The sequence below is a fragment of the Pinus tabuliformis genome, chromosome J, assembly GCF_031772625.1.
Source record: "Pinus tabuliformis cultivar Carrire ecotype Pingquan chromosome J, CPIR1, whole genome shotgun sequence".
In the NCBI taxonomy this organism is placed as follows: domain Eukaryota; kingdom Viridiplantae; phylum Streptophyta; class Pinopsida; order Pinales; family Pinaceae; genus Pinus; species Pinus tabuliformis.
In genome coordinates this window covers 232,323,757-232,349,178 of record NC_142295.1, presented here as the reverse complement: position 1 = coordinate 232,349,178, position 25,422 = coordinate 232,323,757, and the positions used below count along the sequence as shown (strand labels likewise).

Below are 25,422 nucleotides of genomic sequence, written 5' to 3'. Positions count from 1 at the left end.
GTATATCAGATGGATGTGAAATCAGCCTTCTTGAATGGAATTCTAGAAGAAGAAATTTATGTGTAGCAGTCTCCAGGATATGAAGTTTAAAGTAACGAAGAGAAAGTTTATAGGTTGAAGAAAGCACTATATGGACTGAAGCAAACACCTAGAGCTTGGTATAGCAGAATTGACAATTACATGATCAAGAATGGATTTTGCATAAGTAACATTGAACGTACCTTGTACACAAAGGTAAATGAGCATGCACAGATTTTGATTGTTTGCTTATATGTTGATGACATGATTTTTACAGGTGATTTTGGTTTAGATGAATTTAAAGCAACCATGATGAAAGAATTTGAGATGAAAAATCTTGGTCTCATGAAATATTTTATTGGCATAGAAGTTGAGCAATCTTTAAAAGGAATTTTTATTTGTCAAAATAAATATGCCAAAGATTTATTGAAAAGATTCAGGATGGAAAATTGCAAACCTGTCCCTACACCAGTTGCAACAAGTACAAAGTTAAGCAAGGATGATGAAGGATCAGATGTCAATCCAACTCTATTCAAAAGATTGGTTGGCAGCCTCATGTATCTCATAGCTACAAAACCATATATCATGCAAGGAGTGAGTTTGATTTCCATATTTATGGAGACTCCAAAAGACACACATTGGAGTGCAGGAAAAGGAATTCTAAGATACATAGCAGGAACTAGAGATTGTGGCATAATGTATGCAAGCACAAAAAAAAAGGATTTGATTGGATACCCAGATCGTGATTTTGCAGGCCGTTTGGATTATAGGAAGAGCACTTCCTGTTATGTGTTCCATCTCGATTCAGGTGTGATTTCATGGGCATGTAAGAAGTAACCCATTGTGACCCTTTCATCAGCATAAACAGAATATGTAGCAACAACATCAATAGCATGTCAAGCAGTCTAGTTAAGAAGAGTATTTGATGGACTCAAGCAGAAACAACAAGGATCAACAACAATATATTGTGACAACACCTCAGCGATTGCACTGTCCAAGAATAGTGTTTTTCATTAAAAAAAAAACATATTGATACTAGATATCACTTTATTAGAGAACTTGTGAACAATGGAGAAGTACACTTGAAGCCTTGTAAATCTAGTGATCAATTGACTAATGTATTTACTAAGTCATTAGCATAAGATATGTTTGAGTTTTATAGAAGAAACTTGGGTGTTGTAAGCCTAACTGAGACATAGACCAGCAGGCATGTTTGAGTTGTTATGAGTCAGTCTTAGTTTAGCAGTCGTAATTAAGGGGGAGTGTTAAAATAAGCTAATTACTCCCGCATGAGGAGTTGGCTAAAATTAGAGAGTCAATTAACTGAGTGTTGAGTGTTGAGTGTTGAGTGTTGAAGCGTTGAGTAAAGTCGAGTTAAGTCATATTCGAATTAAGTGTGTGGTTGCATGTCAAGATATTTTAGGCGAGTTGCTAGTCGAAAAGGTTCAAATAACCTTCACCAGGTTCATTGTAATAATCAAGTTTTGTGTGATCAATAGAAGAGCCACAACTTGTGTGTTTTGTATGTGAATTTGTGTTTTGTCTCCTCTGCCTTCCCAACACAGCAACGACTCACAATGCTGTGAGTGGAACGATCTTAATGTGGAGAGAAAGTATGATAAAAATCAACGCAACAGAATCTTTGATTGCTCCTGGGTTATTGTTGTCCAATAGTTCCAAAATGTAGGTTACAGCCACCCCTTTAAAACAATATCTCTACACACGGTGATCGTCATAGCTTTCAGCGCTTCCTCCTCGCTTTCAAATGACATATCCATGATCATAGGAGGTCTGCACCCCTAACACATGACATGCCCAACAATAGTGCCAATCAACTTTGTCCAACGATCATAAGCCCAAACAACACCAGCAATTCTCAGTCTCTCCTCAAAGCTAACTTGTCGAAACTCACCCAACTTAGCACCAAATGCTCTGATACCAACTAAAAATTAAGGATGAACTAGACATTAAAGAAATGTGTAGCTCCAAGTGAGACTAACTCAACCTGGAGAGTGTCTACACTCAACACACTCTACTATCCATTAGCTAAAAAACTTGTATATATATAAAATTAAAAGTTTGTTGAAGAATTGGAACAACTTCCTCGTAAATAAGATCTGCATCCTAAATAAACTTCACAACTTGACTAAGACACCATAATCTCAACAAACATCTAATAATACATTCTAGAATAGTTTTACATTTCTATATTAAATCTAAATAATAAAATATAAACAAATTTTAAAAATTAAATACTAAAATATATTATTAATAGAAATGTTAAATTTTTTAATGTAAAAAATACTTTATTTATTAAATAAGAAATATCTATATTGCACTACACAACAATACCCCAAACCATTATATCAAAGCTGATTATATTTCTGGAGAAAAATAACTTTGATAAAGAAGATAGTAATTTTTAGCGGCAACAACCCAAAAACAATCCACAATCCAATTAACTATATATATATATATATATATTTCAAAACTAACCTATATATTAATATCATCCCAGTAAATTCAAAAATAAATAGGAATAGTAATATCATGTCACGTGAAAACCTAAGTTCATTAAAAACCATAAAAAGCGTTGTCAGTGGAAAAATTGGTGGGCGATTTGGGCGGTTCCTATTTCCAATCCTACTGCATATTTAATGCAGCTTGAGATGCAGGGGCGATAGCCACCTGCAACGCGCGCCGTGATGACTATCGCCCCTTAGTCATCACGTGGCTATCGCCCCTGCATCTCAAGCGCATTAAATATGCAGTAGGATTGGAAATAGGAAATGCCGGCGATTTGTGTGCAAGAATTGAATATAAAATATCGAAACTACCGTCTAGAAATTTGACCTACATTATAACTCGTCTCTTCTGTGGCAATTTAAATGTCATGGCTGCTGAGATATGCAATATAATTCTTTCAATAGTCTGCCCAAACTCGGATAAACGACAAACTACGCTCAACATATGCATTTGAATTGCCCGGCCCAATTCCCGAAATCCCGAATACATTTTATTTCATATAAAGATGCCTGCAATATTTACAAAGTTGGAGAGGTTGCGGAAATATATGCTCCGCAGCCATTGCTACAATTTATCCTACATTATAATTGGAGGAACATGGTTGCGATGTCACATTACAAAATTAACAACGAAATGTGGTTATGTAAAAAAAATGTGTAAATTATTATGAAAATAAAATTTTGGATATTACGATGAAAAAAGTTAGTGTCATATTGTGAGAAATAAATTAACATATCAAACAAACTAATATAACATTGCAACAAACATGTTGTGATATTAGAATGGTATAAATTTATTTAATATTGCAATGTGACAAATATTATTTGATGTTGGGATGAGTTAAAAATAGTCTAATATCAAAATGTGACATACATATTCCAACCATTTTTCACCGTAGGGAAACATGGTTAAACATGGCTATCCATGGTCAATCCTAGACACCATATTCAATCATAGAGAACATGGACAACCAAGTTTTTAGCATGGTGAACATGGTCAACCCATGGTAGACCATAGTCAAGATGTCAGCCATGGTCAAGCATGACCAAAATTGTCAAACATGGTGAAGCATGTTGAACTATGGTCACCATGGTAATCATGGTTAATAATGATCGATAAAGTTCAACCATGATAAACAAGGGTCAACCATGATCTATCCTCTTTATCCTCAGTTAACTATGGTAACCACAACGAACCATTGTCAACCATAATATTTTTCTTTATCTTTAGTCAACCATAGTAATCATTAACAAACATGCTAAATTGAGGTTAACCATGGTAATCATTGTCAATCATGTTTAATAATTGAATCTATAGACAAGCTATCAAGATATGTTTTTCCTACACCCATTGAGACCGTGCTTGTTAATATTAATTGAAGTAATCACTTATGGTAGCAACAATGACACAACATAAAATGGGATAGATCATTGTTAAATCTATTAAAAGTCAATTAAAAATTTCGCTAGAGGTTTATTAGATATATATAATTTGAAATCAAAATAAAGATAATGTTAAATGTAATTTTCATTTGAAAAAAAAAATCAATTTCAAATTTATTGAAATTTTTTATTTTTATTTTTTAAATATTAAAATAACAAAGAGAAGATTCTCACAACTATTATTATAATATTTAATCAAAGCTTGAACAAATAAGATACTAACCGATTTGGAGGATCAAATACCAAAAAATATTATTAAAACCATGGCAAGTAAAAAATAATGTTGATTTATTTTTTCGTGTGAGAAATACTTTTCTATTTTATATGACATATATATGTTTTAGTCCTCTAAATCTAGAGAATATTATTTCTTAACAACAATGTTGAAAGCCATTATATCAAAGGTCATTATGTTCTTTGAGGATTGAATTTAGATAGAGAATATAACACTTCCAATAAGGCAAAAACAATCAAATTAACAAAACAAATAATTACTTTGAATGGTGCATTTTACAACACAATATAAGAGGGGTGTGTGATTCCATTTGTGCTCAACATGGAGTTGACATGTGTTCTAAAATAAAAATAAAATATTTTCTAAATAGAAAAGCAATGTTGACTCTAACAAATAACAAAAATGAATATGCATGTTTAGTTAATTTTAATTAAAAAAATTATAGAACATCAATAATTGCAACCTTACTACTGCCATTTGATTTGTTGTTCATATTGCAATTCAATTTAGTAAAAATATAATCACACTTAGTGGTAAATAAAATCTTTAGATGTACACATGACTTAATATAAATTCATATAAACTTTCAAAAAAAAGATAACATAATTAGAAGTTTAAAAAGTATAAGATATTAAGACCTTATATTTTTCAAAAATATTTCAAAATGTCTATTTAAATTATTTGAATATCTATGTCGAGTAATAATTTATGTGGATATCAGCTATATAGAAAGAAAATGTTAAAAGAAAATATTTTAATTTTGTATATAATAAAATATTGAGATTCTAAAGAAAAAAAACTACACACCCAGAAATACAATGTAAACAATAAAAATTGCACTATATATTTATTGGTGTGTAAAGAGAAAATCACTATAAATTCATTAATATTTATAGAGAAACGAGAGAAATGCATATTTTTTTCAAATTTTACATTCTAAAATGATTTATCCCTAAAAAAAAATTGATCTCTATTAAAATATCTATACTTAAAATGAATCCATACTGATATTAATTTAAAAAACAAATAAGAATATTAATATCATCCACTATTATTAATTTAAAAAACAAATAGGAATATTAATATCATCCCAGTAACGCAAATTCAAAAACAAATAGGAATATTAATATCATGTCACGTGAAAAGATAACAAAAATCAATCTGATGTCAAATTTAAACACAATAAGTTCATTAAAAACCATAAAAAGCGTTGTCTCAGTGGAAAAATTGGATCGTAACAAAAATTTGGGCGACTTAAAATATCGAAACTACTGTCTAGAAATCTGACCTACATTATAGCTAGTCTTCTTCTGTGGCAATTTAAATGTCATGGCTGCCAGAGAAGGGCCATATAATTCTTCAATAGCCTGCCCAAGCTCGGATAAACGACAAACTACGCTCGACATATGCATTGAATTGCCAGGCCCAATTCCCGAAATCCCGAATACATCTTTATTTCATACAAAGATGCCTGCAATATTTTCATGGTGACTTGGAAGCAGACAGAGCCAAAGCCTGTTCCTTCATTAGACTGAGAGCATGGGCACAGTCCATACAAAGTTGGAGAGGTTCCGGAAATATATCCTCTGCAGCCATTGCTATAAGTTTTGCTTTCCCCGCATAGCTCTGAAAATGCACAATCAACCCCTGAAAACCACAAGCATAAAACCAAAAAATAAAACACCATCATAATTATCATCGCTGGCCTGAGCCCTTAAAAAAAAAAATGTTATAATGAACTCAAATTGAAAAAACCACCTGAGGCAGCCCAGATACGGTGGTGACTATGTGAGTTACTGGGTTGTCTAGAAATTGAACTGGTTCCACCGGACCCAGTACATTTGAAAATACAAGAGTCGTGTTCAGACAGATTCTGTAGAAAGGATACATTGCAGTCTGCCACCCATAGATCGATAAGATTTAATTAATTTGTCATGTTCGAACGGTTGATTGCTGAATGAGCAGATTAGGTAAAATTTAATGCAAAAGGGTCAGTGCTTACATTTCCTCCAGAGACGCGTGAAAGTAAACGCACTAGGAAAGCGGTCAAACGAGCCACATAAGACGCTTTCTTCTGGTTTAATTTGGCTCTTGCCACCCGGCAATACTCGAGAAAGTTGTCCTCAGGCTGCTTCTGCAGTCGAAGGGGAAGTATCCACAGGCCGATTTCGTTGCCCCATCTAGCCTTTTGGGGATTCTCAATCATATATTCCACCGACTGCTAAAGCAAATGGCGTGCAATGCCGTTCAGAACCATAATAAATGTACGTTTCTAGTTAGTGGCAAGATAATAAATGAAACAGATAGTTGAGGCCCGGAAACCTCCATTTCAAAGTTATATGGAGATTTACTTTGAGAATAATATATATATATATATATATATATATATATATAATTATAATATTTTGGAAACCCATTTATGAAAGAACAAATAACACTAAATTTAATACAGCGTATACTCACGTGGAGTCCTGGAGACGGCCTGATGTTCACCGGAACAAGAGCCCGAAGTCGAAGGTCCGATGCTTCCTTGGAGCTGGATCCGTCTTTGGCTGAAAACTTACACAAATTCAAGCTCCAATGTTAGATATTAATTATTCTCCAACAAAAATCTAGATGCTGATTTTTGCCTGTCACCAAATCTCAAACCAGTTACCAAACTACAGCTTATCCATGTTGTGAGTAATTTTAAGAGATGTACCGATATGGATTTGTTCATTTTCTAGCACTAGAATCAACGATTTGCTTTATGTTTATGATATTAGAAAATGTCCATCTGATATCTGTAATATGCACATGGAAGTTGAAAACGTGAGGCTGGATATCTGAGGTGCAAACTTCATATATGTATTCAGCTTTGTAATATACTTAAACGGAGTGGTCTACCAGGCGGAGGAATTTTAATATACTTAAATGGAGTAGTTTACGAAGTTAAGGAATTGTCTGGACAGTTAAAAGTGGTTGGAATTTGGGTTAAAAAAGTCAAGAAATTTTTTCTAGATACAGTGTTTGTATCATATTTTTGATGGTGGAAATAGATTCAACACCATCAAAAATAATTATGAAGTTTGAGAGCTTTTACTTGGATTTACAAAAATCCCTGCCAAATCTTTTAAAAATATGGTTGAAATTTCCATAATTTTCAAGAGAAAAAAAACATAATCGTTAAGGTATGGCTACTTAAACATGCATATAAGACTTGGATTTATATGGATTTGTACTGATCCAGATGCTAATTCTTGTTCGTTATCAAATCTTAAACCGTTACCAAACTGCTGCTTAGCCATGTTGTGACTAGTTTAAGAGCTATACCGATATAGGTTTGTTCATTTGCTTGCACGAGCTTCAACGAATTGCATTCTATTTATAAAATTAGGACATGTCCATCTGATTTCTGTGATATGCTCATGAGAGGATTGAGAGCTTTGCAACGAACTTGGACTTGCAGATAGTATCTGCTTTTATGTGTAGTTTATTTTTTTAATTAATTTTGGACTTTTTATGCCTAGTTTACTTTTATTTTAGTTTTTTTAAATTAATTTGGTTAAGAATTGGGAAGGGATTTGTGAGATGTGCATATTTGAGTTAGGTAATCTGTAGAATCTGAATATTCTTAAACTTTTCAGTGTTTTGAATAAATTTATGTAGAAATGACAATCTAGAGAAGATGGGATGGCCCCATTTCAGCTTAAAATGTCAAATTAAAGAAAATATAATCTCACAAAGAATGAGATAGCCTGATTCCAACTAAAAATCCAAAACAGCACCCTTGATTTATGCATTCTTCAAGTTTGCAATCTATTCAAGCATGCATATAAGAGCTAGGTTTATATGGGTTTGTATTAATCTTCATGTAATTACTATCACTATCATAAAAGTGGCTGGTTTGTGTCTATGGGCATGCATCACACTCATCTCCCAAATTACAAGCTTGAAGTTATCTACAATGAATTGAGCTGACTGCTGAGAGGGGCTATGGATTTGTTACCAGGCTATATAAATTCGCAGCAGTGCTGAGAAGGGCCATGGATTTGTTTCTTAAGGCTGTTCGCATCGTTTTCAGAAGATGAAGGAATAGCTGTTTACATTACTAATATGTGAATCAATTGATGAACGTTGACATTGAAATTAAAGCAGAGGATTTCAAAAATAGCTAATTACACTTTATTTTAAATGCAAAATGGATATATGAAAAAATGCAAAATTGAAACTAAATTGATTTCGAGAAAGAATGGTTGAATGAAGTAAAATCAGAAACTAATTCATGATATTTAACAACTTTGATTAAGCTGAATTTAAATAGATTGCATTTTGTAAACTGATAGATAAAGCCAAGTCAATTGTCTGGTTTCCATCTGATTCCAAAATATACAGTCAAAACAAGGATAACGCTTTGAATACAATAAATATATTAATATTATCTCTGAACGACTTAGGTATATTGATATGAGCTGTGACCGATTTAGGAAGAACTTGGTAACTTACCATGTAAATGGTCAAAATACCGGACAAATCCTGCCCAAAGCATTCCTGTTATAACATCGTTCACAGTCTGCACAATGACAAGTTAGATTAATAATGTCCAAAATATCTCAAAACTAAAACCAAACTTAAACCCACTTTCCGAGGATAGAAACATATACAAAATATATATAACAAATACCCCATCAATAGCCTTCTTGACAATGGCAATGTCCTTGAGATCAACAGTGACATGAGCAAGAGCTTTTGGATGATGAATTACTCCCGGGGGGCCTCTGAGTATTTTGCTATCTTTCATCCACAGAAACGTAGCCAGAGACTGTACAAGATCCACAACTGTACACCACACCGAGAATATCACACCCCATGTTGCCTTCAAGATGCCAGTTACATTCCACAGGGGTAGTTTGCTTCCTGTGGATCTGTTAATAACCGGTATGGTGGGCATGGACTCAGGCTGGGAAATCTTTCTGGTGCAATCCAGAAACAGGGACATGAGAGAGATGCAATCTCCTAGGCAGTGATGGATTTTAAGAACGACACTAGCCTCAGCTTCTGCTGATTTGTAGTTCAACACATGGATTTGCCATAAAGGGAGGGAGGGATCCAGAGGTGGGGCAGTAGCCAACGAGGCTGTATAATTCTCAACAAAATCAGGACCCTGGCAAGAGGAGACACTAAGCTTAGGTATTATAACATGCTGATCTATATCAAAATCCTTCCGGACCCATTTCTGATTCCCTTTTTTACATATTTTCTGCAAAAATTTCAAGCAAATCATATGCTCAGTAGCCAATATCTTCTTTAATCAATCCTTCATGAAAATAAAAAATGTAATATTTTTTCTAATTTCCTAACCATCTGTAATTTATTAGGGTTATTTTGGGCAGTTGAGTAGTAGGATTGAAATCACCCCATGTTCAATTATTGCCAGTGATATGACAAATTTGAATGTAATACACCAGATATATATATTTTTCACGTCTAATTTGAATGTAATACACCAAATATATATATTTTTCCTGTCTAATTTAAATGTAATGCACAAAATATGTATATTTTTCATATCTAACTTGAATGTGATACAGGGAATATGTATATTTTATCGAACTTGAATGTAATATATATATATATATATATCGAACTTCATGTAATACAAGGAATATCTATATTTCTCATGTCAAACTTGAATGTAATAAACAGAACATGTATATTTTTTATAACCACAAAAAAAACCAACGAACTTAAAACATACTGACCACAGCGCTGCAGAAGCGTTTGTGTTTAACGAGAGTAGATTGCAGAGTCGCTTTCATAGAAGGCACATGAACTGGTTTTTCCAGACCTATGATCACTAAAATGTAACTGTCCATGTAAAAATGGCGAAATATAGCTCCTTGTGGAGACATGGGTTCTTCTTCTTCATTTAAACTGTTTTTTCTCAGACTGATATGCCTCAAGTCTGGCTGTTGCTTCACACAGGACCATAATCTGCTCTCATCGTCGTCCATGGCTACTGCTGTGGCTTGTCCACCGTCCATGGTAGAGTTCTGCATAGTGCAATGGCCTCTGAATATTTTATGTCGGCGTGTTTCAGTGTTATTCAATGCATACTGATCTTTCTGTAAAATATCTACAAGTACATCTCCATTAATGTAATATCTACAAATACATCTCCATTAATGTAGTTGAAACTAGTGCATTTTGGATCGGTCAGAGCATTGGGAGAGTGAAACCTCCGCCAACAGCTCAAAACAATGGAGCTCCTCGCATTTAATATTCGAAGACTTTGCCAAATTAACCTACGCCACCTTGGACGATCTGTATGCACGTAACAGCAAAGGCCGCATGCGTTGAGATATAAATAATTCAGAGTGGACAATTCGTATGAAATAATGATTCATCCACAGGATTTAATTATGACGTTTTTTTATCAAATAATAGGTGAGCGTATTTTTTGCCGTAGTTTAACGAAGCTATGAATCTGTTTAGAAAAAAATGGAAATTTTGGTTGGATTTTGAAAAGCTGTTGCAAAATTTTTTTTAGAAATCTTGGTTACTACAAGTTTTAAAATTTTAAATGTCCTAGGATTTTGATAATATTAAATCTATTTATATCGTAAAAAAATTATTCAAATACTCTAAAAATTATATTTTAGAAAATAAAATCACAAAACTATAGCAACCACCCAAAAAAATTGTGGCCTCAATAAGCCATGCCCTATTTTACTTTCGTAATATTAAGCTGAGCCTAAACCATTATGAACATGAATAGATCAGCTAATTTTGATTATTGAGTCATGTTGAACATGAGTAGATTAGCTAGTATGGATTATTTTAAGTAATGTTGAGCCTAAACCATTATGAACATGAATAGATCAGCTAATTTTGATTATTGAGTCATGTTGAACATGAGTAGATTAGCTAGTATGGATTATTTTAAGTAATGTTGATTATGGTGATTTATTTATTATTTATTATTAACATTAAAAAAATAAATATTATAGATTATTGGATAAAGCTGATTATGGCTATTTATAAAAATATTATTGAAATTGCCTAAATTTTTATGTATTTTTCAAAATTAATAGAATATTAATTCTGTTTAAATTAAGATTTAAATTTTATGGAATGTCAACATTACTTTTTTGTAATATGATTAAATAGTCTATTTTGGAGTTGTCTTTAGTGTGGCTTTTTGGACTTTCTGTGCAGGAATTCGGTGGAAAAGTTTGAGGTGAAATCTTGATTTGTGTTATTTAAACTAGTTTTTTCACTATATATATGGATTGAGCACCTAGAAAACCCCAGGGCACTTCGATTGCACAGGGTTGCCCATCAAACTTGTGATTTCAATAAATTCCTGGGAAATTTTAGAGAAATTACACGGGAAAAACCCACCGTAAAAGCTTCCAAAAAATGGAAGCTAAAGACAACTCCCTTTGGTTTTATACTATTAAATGGTTTGTCTCTTTAGCTTTCTATGGTAAAGATGAGAGGTTTCATTTGAAAGGATATTAATTTTATAGTAATAATTAATTATATTAACATTTATGGTATAATTAATTAATTTTATAGTAATAATTAATTATATTAGTAAATAATGTTAGATCGTAGACTTTTGTGATCCATATCAATAATGAGTATGTCTTCTGGATTAATCACATGTTATAGAATGGGTCGAGGTTTCGAACCAACTAATGTGAGTTATCCTCACGACAATTTTTTTTTTTAATTAAAAATTTTAATATTTTTAAGGCTATTATTATTTGTTTTTATTATTATTTATTTAGTTTATTATTATTACTATTATTATTATTATTATTATTATTAAAGTTATTATTATTTGTTTTTATTATTATTTATTTATCTTAATATTTTTTAAATTATTATTATTATTATTATTACTACTACTACTTGTTTTTATTATTTATTTATTTATTTATTTTTAATTTTGGAATTTATTATTATAAACTCTAATTTGATTTTATAATTAAAAAATTAAGATATAATTTAATTAATTTTTTAACTAATTTTTTAATTATTTTTTCCCCTTAACTATTTCTTAACCCCTTAACAGCTAGTTTTTAACGGCTATCTCAAGACCCCGATGCTTCTTTGTTATTTAAACTTTTGTTAAGACTATTTTTCTCACCATTTGTCCCAAGGATGAACCACATTAGTTAGTAAATCATGTTTAATGTTTATTTTGTGATTAACTAATTTTATATTAATAATTAATTATATTAGTAACTAATGTTTAATATTTGTTAAATTTATTTATTTATTAGTATAGATTTATTTTAAAGATAGATTTTTTAAAAGATGGAAAGAATTATATTTTTCAAAATAAAAACATTTTATTAAGTGCAAAACTTATCATTTATATTGGTTCTTAATAATATTATTTATATTATATATAAATTTCACACCTTTATATATATAAATATTAAATTATTTTTAATTTTATTAAAAATTTAATTATATTATATATAGATGTTTTTGGTATTTTTTTTAGACATAGTTTTTAATCCATTTTTTTAATGTGGTAATAGTATTGATTCTTTTGCCCCAAGGTTAGTTTAATTCGTTGAGGTCCTGTTGCTAAATTATCTCGTTATTGGGAGGTCACGGGGTCAATTCTCCTTCATGCCCTTAGGGTTAGGCTTTGGTTAGTTTGGTTGGCTAGATGTGATCTTGATCCCTTCGCATGGATCTTCCTAGATTTTCCTTTGGGAAAAAAATAGTATATATATGTGTGTGTGTGTGTATTTCCAATTATATGTTTATTAACTAAATTTAAATATAAAGTTTTAAAATATAAAGTTAAGAATATGAATTATTAAAACAAAAATTATGTGATATACATATTTTCTGGATGTGGCGTTTCATACATGAGTAGGTGGGGCAGGCTGTCATTGTCCCATTTGGCCATTAGACCAAGGGACGTGGCATCATGTCCCCTTAAGTTTTCATCCATGTAAATTGATCTTGGCACGAGAAATGCCACGCATATGATGTTAAGCACCAAGAAAATAGAGCACTACCTCAACTCAGACCCCATGTCAAATCCACTTCATTTGGAAAACAACCTCAATATCTAATTGCGTGACCTCCTCACCTCATGCGAATAAAATATGTCACCACCAAGAATGGAATTCAATGTTGCAGTCCTGTTAATTCATTGCACCACTACCAATGGAATCCCTGGCCAAAATGATATCAAGCAAGACAGGCAATTTCAAATAGCTAATCTGGGAGATTAGAAAACTTAGTTTTTCCTTAAGTGACGGAGCAAAGCTTTTGATGATAAGTTTTATCTTACCCATTCCTTTGTTCCATGCTTGCAATGCTCCAACTCTCTTAGCTTTCCAGGTGAAATTAAAGGAGGGGAGTACCGGCTTGTTAGCGATATTTGCTCCATGAAGTTGGCGCTTTCCCTTCTCAACTTCGATTGGCATCTCAAATCATCCTGCAATAATGTTTATTGGACAGTGTTCTATCTAGCTTCCCAAAACCAGCCTGAGCAACCTATAGCAGTGAGATGATACATTGACAATCTTACAGCCTCTTTCCATGGAATTTTAATCCCTTTCATGTCCTGGTTATTCCATGCTTCCTCTTTTATTGGTGTTCTTATCTTGACTTTAACTCTTGGTAGAGTCATGGTTTCTTATTCCTATTTGTTGGTCATTAATCTACCACACTTCAGTGGAATCCCTACTCTCTCTGGGCTCCCAACTCTTCGTGGTCCTCCTTCTTGTTGGACCTATCCTCTATTGGCATATTCTAAGCTATTTTGGCCCTTGTTCAATTGCTTACCTTTGTTCGAGACATGAACCTGCTTCACTTTTATTAACAAGCATGGCCAAAAATCCATGTAAAAAAAAATATAAGACCATGGTCATGGGACACTTATTCCAAGCTAAATGTTGGGCAAAACATCCTAGTGGGTGTCACTTCGGTTTATTATGGCTAAGGAAATTGGAAAAGGCAATGGAAAAGGATTTGGAAAGGTAAAATGGCATTTTTGGCACATTTATTTATGAAAATAATGGACATTAGGAGAAAAGGAAGGTGAAAGGTCACAGGTTGCATGTGAGAAGGAAAATGAAGGAAAATAATGGAAATTTAAGAAAATAGAAGCCTCATTGATAAAAAGCTTTTGAGGATCAGTGGGCAGGCTTGGTAATTTTAACATTTTGTCAGTTCAGTTTTGAAACTCTTATTCTATTCTCTATATCATACTCTTGGACACTTAGATTTTTCTGGAGAACTCTTAGAGAGTGTGGCATAATTGGATACTTGGAGCAAGAAGGCAAAGGAAGAGCAGGAAAGTGCAAGAGGAAATCGAGATCAGCAGCTACAACATGTTTTTCTTGCAGGTACCGAGTTGTGTGTATGTTTTCCTCAATAGTTTTGGCGTGCATTACATATGCATGTGGTTTCTTGGTTATGATATGTCATTGGCATGGAGGATTGCATGGATTGACAGTGGATTTTCCTAGCCTTTCCATTTCCTTGATAGCCATGGTGTTGTGGGTTCATTTTCCTTTTGTTTTCTAGTTGGTTCTCATGTTTCTTTAGTTGTGGGTTGAGTTACTAATTCCTGGAGCCTTGGTTGGACAAATGCTTTGGAGCCCTGTAACAGCTTGGGTTGAGTTACTAGTCCTGGAGCCTTGGTTGGAAAAACGCTCTTGAGCCATTGGTGGGTTGAGTTACTAGTCCTAGAGCCTTGGTTGGACAAATGCTCTGGAGCTCGGTGGCAGTTTTGGGTTGAGTTACTAGTCCTGGAGCCTTGGTTGGAACGAACGCTCTGGAGACCGATCTGGTGATGGTTATTGATGTCCGACTGTGAGGTGAAGTCATTGGTTGAGGGTTGAGGTGGTTTGGCCTCTGGAAGCCTTGGATGGTTTTGATTGATGTTTTTTATGATATCCCACATTCATGCTTGGAATATGGCACAAGTGTGCCTGGCTGAAAGAAAGATTTGGTTTAGCCTAGTCTATAGTTAGGTGGTTCGTGGAAGTCCCAAACCTAGTTGGCCTTTTCATCATTAATATGAGGTTATTTCTCCTTGTTAATTCATGAGTATTACATTGGTTTATATGTGGATTATATGGTTGTTGTTTCCTTGGTATTTATGTTGTCATTATGTTGGTTAAGAACATGTATTATGGCAGTGGCTATGTATGGATCTCATCATTTTTTTACTTGTAAATGAATGAACAATGTATCTATGGCCTAATAGATGAAATTGTAGCTAATGTGTTTAGGCATCAATGCTTCTTAGCGATTATGAAATAAGTATGAGACCCCTATGCTCAATTTTGTTGTTAAGAACTGTAGCTTTCATGTTTTTGACATGTTTTGTCATGGCTAGTAGGGGTCCAGTCTAGTCCTTGTTGATGTTTTTGCAAATGTATCTTTGTTTCGCTGTGAAATTTCATTTCTTAAGGTGTCATTGAGTTTTGGGCAGTGACCTGGGCTCTAGGCCTGAAAAAGTGGCACAAATATTGGAGTCGCAAGCACAACACTAGGCAGAAAAGTCCTTCGATGCTTGATTTCCCTTGTTGTGGGAGCGTCTGTAGCCTCCTAAATGCACCTTGGTCCATACCAAGGGAGCATCCATGGGTTTGATGCACTAAAAATTCAGTTGGTCTTAGGGGTTGGTTACTTAAGTGGTTGGGATGGCTCCTGGGAGCTATGTTGTTGATGTCGAAGGCCTGTGTGATGTGTTCCGCTAGTTCCACTTCCTTAACTAACACATAGGGAGTCAAATCATATCATGGTAGCTTCTCGTCACATGTTTAATCCAGTTGGTTGGTTACTTGGGTAGATGTGGGAGGGTGTTACAACTTTCTTAAGATCTTTTCTTCTATCTACTTACGTCCTTGTTCTAACACCTCACTCCTTATTATTCAGTGTTTCTATCCTCCTTGTGCAACCGTCATGCCATGCTAGAGAGCTCGTGTCTACATAGGTGTAGTGTATTATCAAGAGCATGGAAATCGAGGAAGAACACAAACATAGCTCAAAGTTGAGGAAGTATCACTTCACTTTCGGGAACTCACCTCGCTCCCTATTCAGAAAGAACTTACTCGTGCTGAAAGGGAAGGAACCAACCAAAGGCACCTTCTTTTGAACACGAAGGTAATGGTAGATTTGGCTAACTAGGTGCTTCATACATGGCACACTTGGGGATTTTAATCAATATATGCACACAGTGGACCTATACTGGAACATGAAATTCCTACTTGGATAAGTTTTACTAGATTGACATGAGAACAAAGAGGACCTCCTCTCCATGGAACACTTGCATAGACACATGATGGACTTGGAACACCAAATGGAGGGCATCGAAAAGCACCTTGGAATCCCTCCTACTATTGGTTGCTCATCGAGAAACAACAAGGAGTCGATCTAATTTGCAACAACAAATTTGGACCCCTCTTCCTATTTTCCTCACTCTTATTATGTCTTTTGTTTTTCAGTTTCCTATTTATTTGTCTTTCTCTCATGGCCTTAAAGGCCTACATATTAGCATATGTATGGTGTATTTTGAATCTCTAGGCAACTTTTTGTCTTTTGCTTTCTTAAACAGGTACATTTTTGATATTGTCAGGTTTCCCTAGTGACCTACCAATCTAAAACCTTCAGCTCTTCCATTTAATCTCTTGTTCAAAAGGTAATACAAATATTTATTCCAAGAAAAAAAGGTGATATATTATAAGTTGTGATTTTAATGTAAGTATTATTTATTAGTCAAATTTAAATATGAAGTTCTAAAACATCATCATTACTAATATGAATCATTATTATTTTCATTTATATAGTAAAATTGATTTTAATTTATAGCTAATATATATATATATATATATATATATATATATATATATATATATATATATATATATATATATATATCTCCTAAGTATATGTTTATTAATTAAATTACAACATTAAGTTCTAAAATATATGAATCATCTCTCCCATATTCTTAAGCATTGGAATTTTAAATGGCTTTCGAGAGCTGGTAGGTTAGTATTGATCGAATATGTCCTTGAAGCCATCCCCTTTTTTTGGATGGCTCTCACTTGGGTTCCAAAAGGAATTTTAGCAACTATAAGGAAACTTTGTGGGAGGTTCCTTTGCGTTGAGTCTAAAGAGGAAGTTGTTCTTCCATGGGTGGCTTGGGAAAATATAGCATTGCATAAGTCATGGGGTGGTTGGGGCCTTAAGGACCTTCCTATTTTTTCAAAATCTCTTTCGATAAAGGTTAGTTGGAGGCTTCTCACAAACAAGAGTTTATGGACGTCTGTGGTTTTCAGGAAATATATTTTTCCACTCTCTCTTGAAGAATGGATTAGAAGTCGAATAAAATGAGCCTGAATTCTTCAGTCATCTAGAAGGTAGTTAGCGCTTATGTTAAAGTTGTTGGATGTGGCCTTGCTTATAAGGTGGATAATGGGGAGAAATTCATAATTGGCTTGAATCCATGGGTTGGTTGCCCTAAAAAATTTAGGCTTCCTCCAGATCTTGTGGTTATATTGAATGAGTAGGGCAAGGTGTCTCTCAATCAGATCTTGGATGACAGTCGACTACCTTCTAGTCACAGGGATGATTAAGTGAGGCGCAATTAGATCTTCATGGAGAAATTGTTGAAATTTGAACTAATTACCTCTCTCAAAGGAATGCATGTTAGAAACAAAGATAGGAAGGACTCCCTGTGTTGGGTACGCTCCCCTTCCGGAGTATATACTCCAAAGTTTGGATATAGTCATCCGATTGTTGATATATTAAGGGTAAGTCCAGATTGGTGGTGGAAGTCGATATGGAAGCTTTTATATCCATCCAAGACAAGATTGTTCCTTTGGTGCTTAATTAAGAACAAAGTGCCAACTTGGGAGAACCTGCAAAAGAGACAGAAGGAATGTATGAATTGGTGCATTCTGCGCAAAAATGTTGAGGAGTTTGTCTCTCACATGTTCTTATGTTTCCCTTTCTCGTTGAATATTTTGGATAAAACCCAACAACTTCTGAGACGTAACATGGATTGGAGAGGCAACAATTTCATTGAGGCATGGAAGACTTAGTGGGATTCATCATGTGATGAGGCTCTTATAAATATTCCTCCCCTCATTTGTTGGGGGGTTTGGCTTGCCAGAAACAAAGCCACATTTCAGGATTCTTCATCAGCACCTAATCTCATTGTAGTAGAAATTGAAGTGATATTTTCCCTCTTACCTGTAATGGAATTTGTCCATGCACTACGCATCATCTCTAAAGAATAAATTAATCATCAAATTCATTGGTCATATTTTGATAGACCTTCATTCAAGGATGGCATTTGTGGGGGTGGTCTCATTCTTTTCTTCAATAAGTAGCATTATATGAAGTCAAAAACCAGTCTAGGTAGGGGATCTAACAATTTTGCAGAACTTATCGCTTTAAAATTTATTTTGTGTTGGATTATGGAATATGATTGTCGCCCTCTTCAAGTTTTCGAGGATTCTTTAAATGTTATAAATTGGTTCAATGAAACTCATAGATGTCACAACCACACATTGCTTTGAATTTTAGAAGAGATATTCTAGTTAAAACATGCTTTTAATAATATTTCATGTTGTCACATCTACATGGAAAGGAACTCTAAAGCAGATATTCTATCCAAGGAAGGCTCTATACAAGTTATGGGAAATTGACAGGTCATTAAATATGTAGATGGGGCAGATCATAATTTCCAACAATAATCTTTCATTGATGTTTAATGACTCTTTTTTCAACGCTTCTTTTGTATCAACTCTTGCTATTTTGGTTTCTTTTGATTCAGGTTTCCTATATGCATCAAACTTGTATTTTTTTATACTGCTACAATGGTCGACAAAAGATATTTTGTATTGCAATAACTTTTTTTTGTGATCAACACAGTATACAAAACCGTTTTATGATTTCATGATGTTAGGAAACAGTTATGTTGCAGGATATAGGGTTGGTTTTAACCCCAGCTAGTTCATTTTGTGTTCCTACATAGGTTTTATTTGTGGGATAGATTCTTTGAATGCACTATGTGCATGTATTGATGTAACTTTTTATTTTCCTTAATAGAAAGTTGTAATTTTTTCTTCAAAACAAAAAAAAAACATCTCTCCTATATTAATTTCTAAAACACCTCTACAAATAAAAAGGACCTCATGACACAAAGAACACCTCCAACCTAATTAATATTAATATTTTTATTTTTATTTAAAAAAAAAAGTTTACAAATTTTCTTTCACCTTTAATGTTTAAATAATATAATTTTATATTTTATTTGAATTTTAAAAAAATTATATATTTATAGATATATTATACTTCTTTACCCTCTATATGTTTGATGCTTGTGTTGTAATTCTTCACCTTATATATCTTTTGATATTGATTGCTTATGTCATAATTCTTCACCTTATATATTTTTTATATTGATTATTTATGTTGTAATTCTTCACTTGAATTAGTATCATATTTAAAAACCTATAAATATTTCACTTCAATTAGTATCATATTGTTGTGCAATAAATCCTTTCTGTGGACAGAAAGGATCCCTCTAGTCCTATGGGAGGATCTAGCAACAAACGAAAATAAATATGTGCAAATTTCCTAGTTTATGCTAGAAAAACACAAAGGAGGGTAGATGGCCTACCTCACTCTGATGTTAACATCTGTTGGTATCGTCCTTGATTCTTTCTCTTCCAAGCTCAATCTCCTCTTCATCGTTATGGATGAATACCTGCAAGGAAGATCATGTGGAGACAACACACACATACATAGCAAAATTCATTCAAATATAAACCATGTAACAGATCAAGGATTATTACACTAAATGAACAATAATTGACACATTTATGGAAAGCAAAAACATAATGTATTATTAATAGATGGTAAAGGGAGAATTACAACCACTTAAGCCTTGATGTTGGAAGTCTCCTTTAGGTGAGTTTCCAAGTCCTAGCCTTAACCTTCAAGCACTCCTTTCTCCTTATCAAAATGGGCATCAATGGGGCATAGTTCAGCACTAGGAAGTAAACCAATCAATAGGCAACAATTAGTGGTGATCCAAATTTAAACAAGAATGCAAAAAATCACAGATATAACCATAAATATAGAGATACATCAGAAATAACACTTCATTTCGTTAATATCAAATATTGAAGTATGCTTACAAACAAAATAGAAATAAGACTAGTTTGGGCGATGGTAGCTTATCTCTGAGAAGAGATGTGGCAACCACATGACTCCGAACTATGTTAAAATGAGGCTCAAAGGCCTATTTATTATTGAGAAACAATGGAAAACCCTAAACATCCAAAAATATAACCCTAGGAGATGAAGTGCCAAACTATGGGCCCTGTTTGGGTAAATTGGTACATCAACTTCCCAAGGCCGTAACTTTGGCATACGATCTCTGTTTGACATGCACAATACCTCGTTATAAAGATCTGTCTGAGGACTACAACTTTCGAGTGTCCAACACCAATTTAAATACCATTTTTCCGTTATGTTTCCAAAAAAAAAATTCGTTTAGGGCCTCAAAACGATTCCGGAAGTTCAGGACCCGAAAAACTGCCAAAAATAATAAGTTGTGCTACAAATAAGGAAACTAAAAAACTAAAAGAAACAATGGTAGGGGTCCAAGTGGAATAGGTGGGTGCCACCAATATACACCTACATCAAGTGGATAGTAGGGATCTCATTTATAGGGAAGGGGAGGGAGTTGAGGATCCATGAAAAGAGGGAGGAGTTCCACATCTCAAGGGAGAGATCCATGGGAGTAGGATCTAGGGCCAAGAATGGAGGTCTCGTTATAATCCTCATCTACCTAAAACCATAGTCATTCTCAAAATTTCTAGTAAGGGAAGCTTCTCCTCCATTTTGGGAAAAATTGCATGAAAAGGACTAGCGCGGATTTCCTGGTAAAATTAGTGCTAGCAGCACTAGTCACTAGTTATGAAAAAGGTTACCAACATGGATTTGCCTAATAAAAGTAGTGTTGGTCTTGAAAAACAAGGTTTTTGACAAGATCTTCAGAACGCTTTCAAGGCAAGTTTTCTTCCTTTTCTTTAGGGATGTTCCAAACATGTTTCATGGTGAATACATTGTTTACAATAGCTTTCATCACTTTGCAACATTGACGACACAAAGTGCGACACTTCAGGATATGAGACTAGGAGTGCGACAAAATATTGTATAACAAATGCCCCCTAAAGCATGAAGTCAGAACGGGAAGTGATGGTTGAAGTGCTTTACATGCAAAGATAAGGACTTAGAGAACAACCATTAGGAGACCTGCAAATCACACATAATACAATATATTTGAAATCTTCGATGTAAGTATACCTGACAATACATCTCTAAGAAGGCATCTAACAATACATGGATCCAAAACATGGACGCATCCATCTGAATATAAAGGATCATTTTTACAATCATGAATACTTAATAACACCACGCATGTTGGATTTATTAAAAAAAACCCAGGGTCTTCATCTCTGTCTCTATCCAACCAAGGTACAAATCCCACCATGTGAATAGATGTGTCAGAGTCAAAAATGGTAGAAACCACCTGATTATCAGTCAATGATGTAAATCATTAACAAACATGAGAGAAACCACAAAATATGACGATGGATATCAAGGTACAATAGCACAATCCACAAGTGTGAACAATGAAGCTGAAGTCGAACACTCAAAGAATCATTTGATCGAAAGCCAGTGATGTGAACCAATTGTCGAATGCAAAGAACCTACCATTGAGGCATGTAAGCTACAAGGTACTGAACAGAGTTCCTAGACCATATTCCCATATAATGAGTTGGAGTTGATAGGAAGTGATCCGTCGAAGGAGGTCCATAATGTTTCCTCATCATCGACACGAAACATAGGATTTTGAAAAGTTGGCAAGAGTGATTCAGGATTGGTGCAGAAAAATTCAAACATGGTATAAGTGGTTTGAATTTGTAGGTGGGACTTCTCTTGAACATATTTGGTAGAATTTTACTCAAAAAGGATCAGAGGTCATGGTGACAATAGGATATAATCATATGAGAGGCAAATGGATTTCCTAAACCCGGTAAGGCAAGTGACAAAGTGAGGATAACCCAAACCTGACATGAGATACAGATAAGTGTCATGTTCAAGAAAGACATGTTGCCTTTTATACAAAATACAGGATATATGTTTCTTTCCATTTTCCCCCACTATTTCTAGCGAGTACCTCTTTATTTTTAATCTCAAGCTTGAAGAGGATACCATATGCTTGTCATATAAGTTCATCCTTCAGATGAATCCATCCTAGTATTTTTAACGAGCCCTAGGAAGGAGTAGCTTGGTCTCGTCATGTGACAAGTTATTCATCATTTTAGTTTTACGAGTCCGACAGAGGGGTAACATATTTTTCATGTTTAGAGAGTTTGAAAAAGAGGCGAAAAGAAAAATCCAGATGTCCCTTTTCGTAGATAGTCTCTTAAGTCCAAAAAGGTAGAAAGTAATACTCAAGAGAACCTTTTAGCCATGTTTGACTAAGGTATTCCTTTTTTGCAACTAGTCTATCTCATTCTGGAAAAGGGTTAAACTTATATTGATTACTTGTCTTTTCATTTACTTTAACGAGTTCAAAAAGGCAAGTGCTCAACAATGTTTTCATATTTTTGGAGTCTGAAAAGAGATAAAATATGACTCCACTTGGAGGAACAAGTGGTATGAAAGGATAGCAACTAGTTCTAGTCATGATGGAACTGCTCAAAACATGTAAAGGTCAAGAGGTTGGCTAATAAGACCACTCATTGCAGAGGTTCCTCAGGAAAGGGTAAAACAACCAAATGAAAGTGTATAATTGGCCAAAGAGATGGTGAAGATGGAATGAAAAAACCAAGGCCAATCTAGAAAAAACAGGCTGATAAAAATGGAAATTACGAGAGATAAACTGGGAATGGTTTCATTTTTACACAAGCTTGAAACATGGGAAACTATGCTTGAGGATACTTGAAGATGGTTTCATCTTTTCACAAGCTTGAAACATGAGAAAAAACTATCTTGTATTTGGTTTCATTTTTACACGAGCTTGAAATGGAGACAAATTATGCTTGAGATTGGTTTCATTTTTACACAAGCTTGAAACAAAGAAAAACTATGCTTGAGATTGGTTTCATTTTTACACAAGCTTGAAATGGAGACAAACTATGCTTGAGATTTGGTTTCGTTTGTCCACAAGCTTGAAACAGAGGTTGAAAATAGCAACAAGAAATGCTAAATATAGAAGTGCTAAAAATAGCATTGCTATAAATAGCATTTCAGGATACATTCCAAATTTAGTTAGTCCCTGAACTAAAATTGAGAATTAAAATTCGAATTTGATTTTAGCAGCTGTTTGAAAAATAATTAATTAATTCATCTTGAGTTAATTAGTTGGAGAAAATAAAACATGAAGTCTATGTGAAGACATGCAATAGTTTCCCCTTTGATTGAGGAAGTTATCCCTTGATTAAGGAGATCAGGATGAGTTGTACTTTGAGTTGTAATTAGTTAGCTCAGTTAACTGAGTTAAGTCTAGTTAGATTAGTTCCAACAGTTTATGGAACTGATTGTGAGTTCAATTAGTTAATGCATGCATGCATGTAACTACTGCACTTCAGATAACTGAATATTCTCTCATAAATAACTCATGCATGTCAGTTCAGTCAGAGACCTAGTTGAGATCAGATGATGGGACAGTGTACTATCAGTTGCAGGAATATTCCATTGAGGATATCTCTTGCATGCAGAAGGAATTCATTCCTTGGAGATTGCGCAATTACTTCTGAGTTTGGTGAGTTGTGTGAGAGGTCAATTCACACAGGTGGCAGCCAGAGGACCCAGGAGAAACTGCGCAAGGAAATAGGAGGCTTGGAGGACTGGAGGAAGGCATATGTTGTGTCTATTTAGTCTATGAGCAACATTGAGGGATTTTACTGAGAGCTGGATAGCTTGTGAGCTAAATCTTTGTGTAATCCGGACATATTTCCACTTGTATGATAATACAGAGATCAGGGTTTTTAGCTGAGGCTTTCCCCAGAGTATTCTTTTGTGTTCATGTGTGATTTATTTCTCATTCTCTGTTATATGCGTTCTAATTGATCTTGCTCAAAATCGATTAAGCTTCCGCAAAGTTTGTTGTAGAAGTAAATCAAGTATTTTGCTTTAGTATATTGTATTATCAAGTGATCTACAGTGGGAAATTCTACATGGTATCAGAGAAAAGGTGATCAAAGCGAAGAACAGTATACAAAGAAGGGAGAAGTTCGAAGTTTGAAGTTCCTGATTATAGAATTCAAATTCTTATCACATCTCAAATTTCACCAATGGCATTCAACGGTTTGAGACTCGAGTATGCCCTTGATGGTAACTCGAATTATATAGCCTGGAAGGATCGCATGGAAGTGGTATTAGAAGACAACGGGTTGAATGACTTCATTGATCAAGAAGTCCCCACGCCAGCAGTTGCTAATGCCCAAGAATTGTCGGAATGGAAGAAATGTGTGGCTAAAGCAAGGAGAATCCTTCTGGAGGGAGTTTGAGACCACATAGTCTCGAGTCTCCATGGGAAGGAGACACCATTTTCAATGTGGAAAACATTGAAGGATCTATATCAGAACAACAATGATCAAAGGAAGTTGGCGCTGAAAGACAAGCTTCGGAAAATCAAGTGTGAAAAGGGCGACACGATCTCTATATATCTGAACAAGCTCACCACCCGCAAGGATGAGCTTGAAAGTGTAGGGATCACGACAGTCGATGATGACATGGTGATTCTTGCTCTCCTCAGTCTTCCTAAGAGCTGGCATAGCTACCAAGACTCAGTAAATGCAAGAGAGAAACAACCAGATTGGGAACGAATTTGGTTGGATCTAATGCAGGAGTAGATAAGGAGAAGCACCAAAGATGGATCTTCATCAAAACAATATGATGAAGAAAATATAGCCTTAGCAAGTAAGGCGAGGAAAGGGAAAGGAAAGGCGTCCCATTCAAAATCTAGTTCTTCCCATGGTGGGAAGAAGATTGACAAATCAAAAGTGATATGCTTTCATTGTCATGAGGTGGGCCATTATGCTACGAATTGTCCACAGAAGAAATCCAAGAAGGGATCCTCGAAGGGATCAGATGGTGAGGCACTGGCCTCACAATTCGAATTGGATTTCACCCTCA

At 34.3% G+C, this 25,422-nt stretch overlaps 1 protein-coding gene across 3 annotated transcripts; it reads right to left on the bottom strand.

Annotated features, from left to right (window-relative positions):
- Window positions 1–5,388: 5,388 nt before the first annotated feature.
- LOC149226586 (wax ester synthase/diacylglycerol acyltransferase 3-like) lies at window positions 5,389–10,427 on the bottom strand. Of its 3 annotated transcripts, none has more exons than XM_089375325.1 (7): window positions 9,963–10,427; window positions 8,885–9,364; window positions 8,707–8,773; window positions 6,685–6,773; window positions 6,224–6,442; window positions 5,980–6,117; window positions 5,389–5,868 (listed from the first exon to the last, which is right to left on the bottom strand). In XM_089375325.1, the coding sequence occupies exons 1-7, from the start codon at window positions 10,257–10,259 to the stop codon at window positions 5,704–5,706; spliced, it is 1,455 nt and encodes a 484-aa protein (XP_089231451.1). In that variant the 5' UTR covers window positions 10,260–10,427; the 3' UTR covers window positions 5,389–5,703. The 3 variants fall into 3 exon arrangements, with proteins under 3 accessions (XP_089231451.1, XP_089231449.1, XP_089231450.1); XM_089375323.1 differs by having other exon boundaries at window positions 8,885–9,460; window positions 9,963–10,425; XM_089375324.1 differs by having other exon boundaries at window positions 6,224–6,439; window positions 8,885–9,460; window positions 9,963–10,421.
- Between the last annotated feature and the right edge of the window lie 14,995 nt (window positions 10,428–25,422).

Excerpts from the sequence above, each read along its gene's own strand:
- LOC149226586 (XM_089375323.1), bottom strand. The coding sequence starts at position 10,259 with ATGCAGAACTCTACCATGGACGGTGGACAAGCCACAGCAGTAGCCATG. Across the intron at positions 6,774-8,706 it reads GTATTTTGACCATTTACATG|CCAAAGACGGATCCAGCTCC; the intron begins GTAAGTTACCAA and ends GTAAGTTTTCAG. Across the intron at positions 6,443-6,684 it reads GGCCGTCTCCAGGACTCCAC|CAGTCGGTGGAATATATGAT; the intron begins GTGAGTATACGC and ends CATTTGCTTTAG.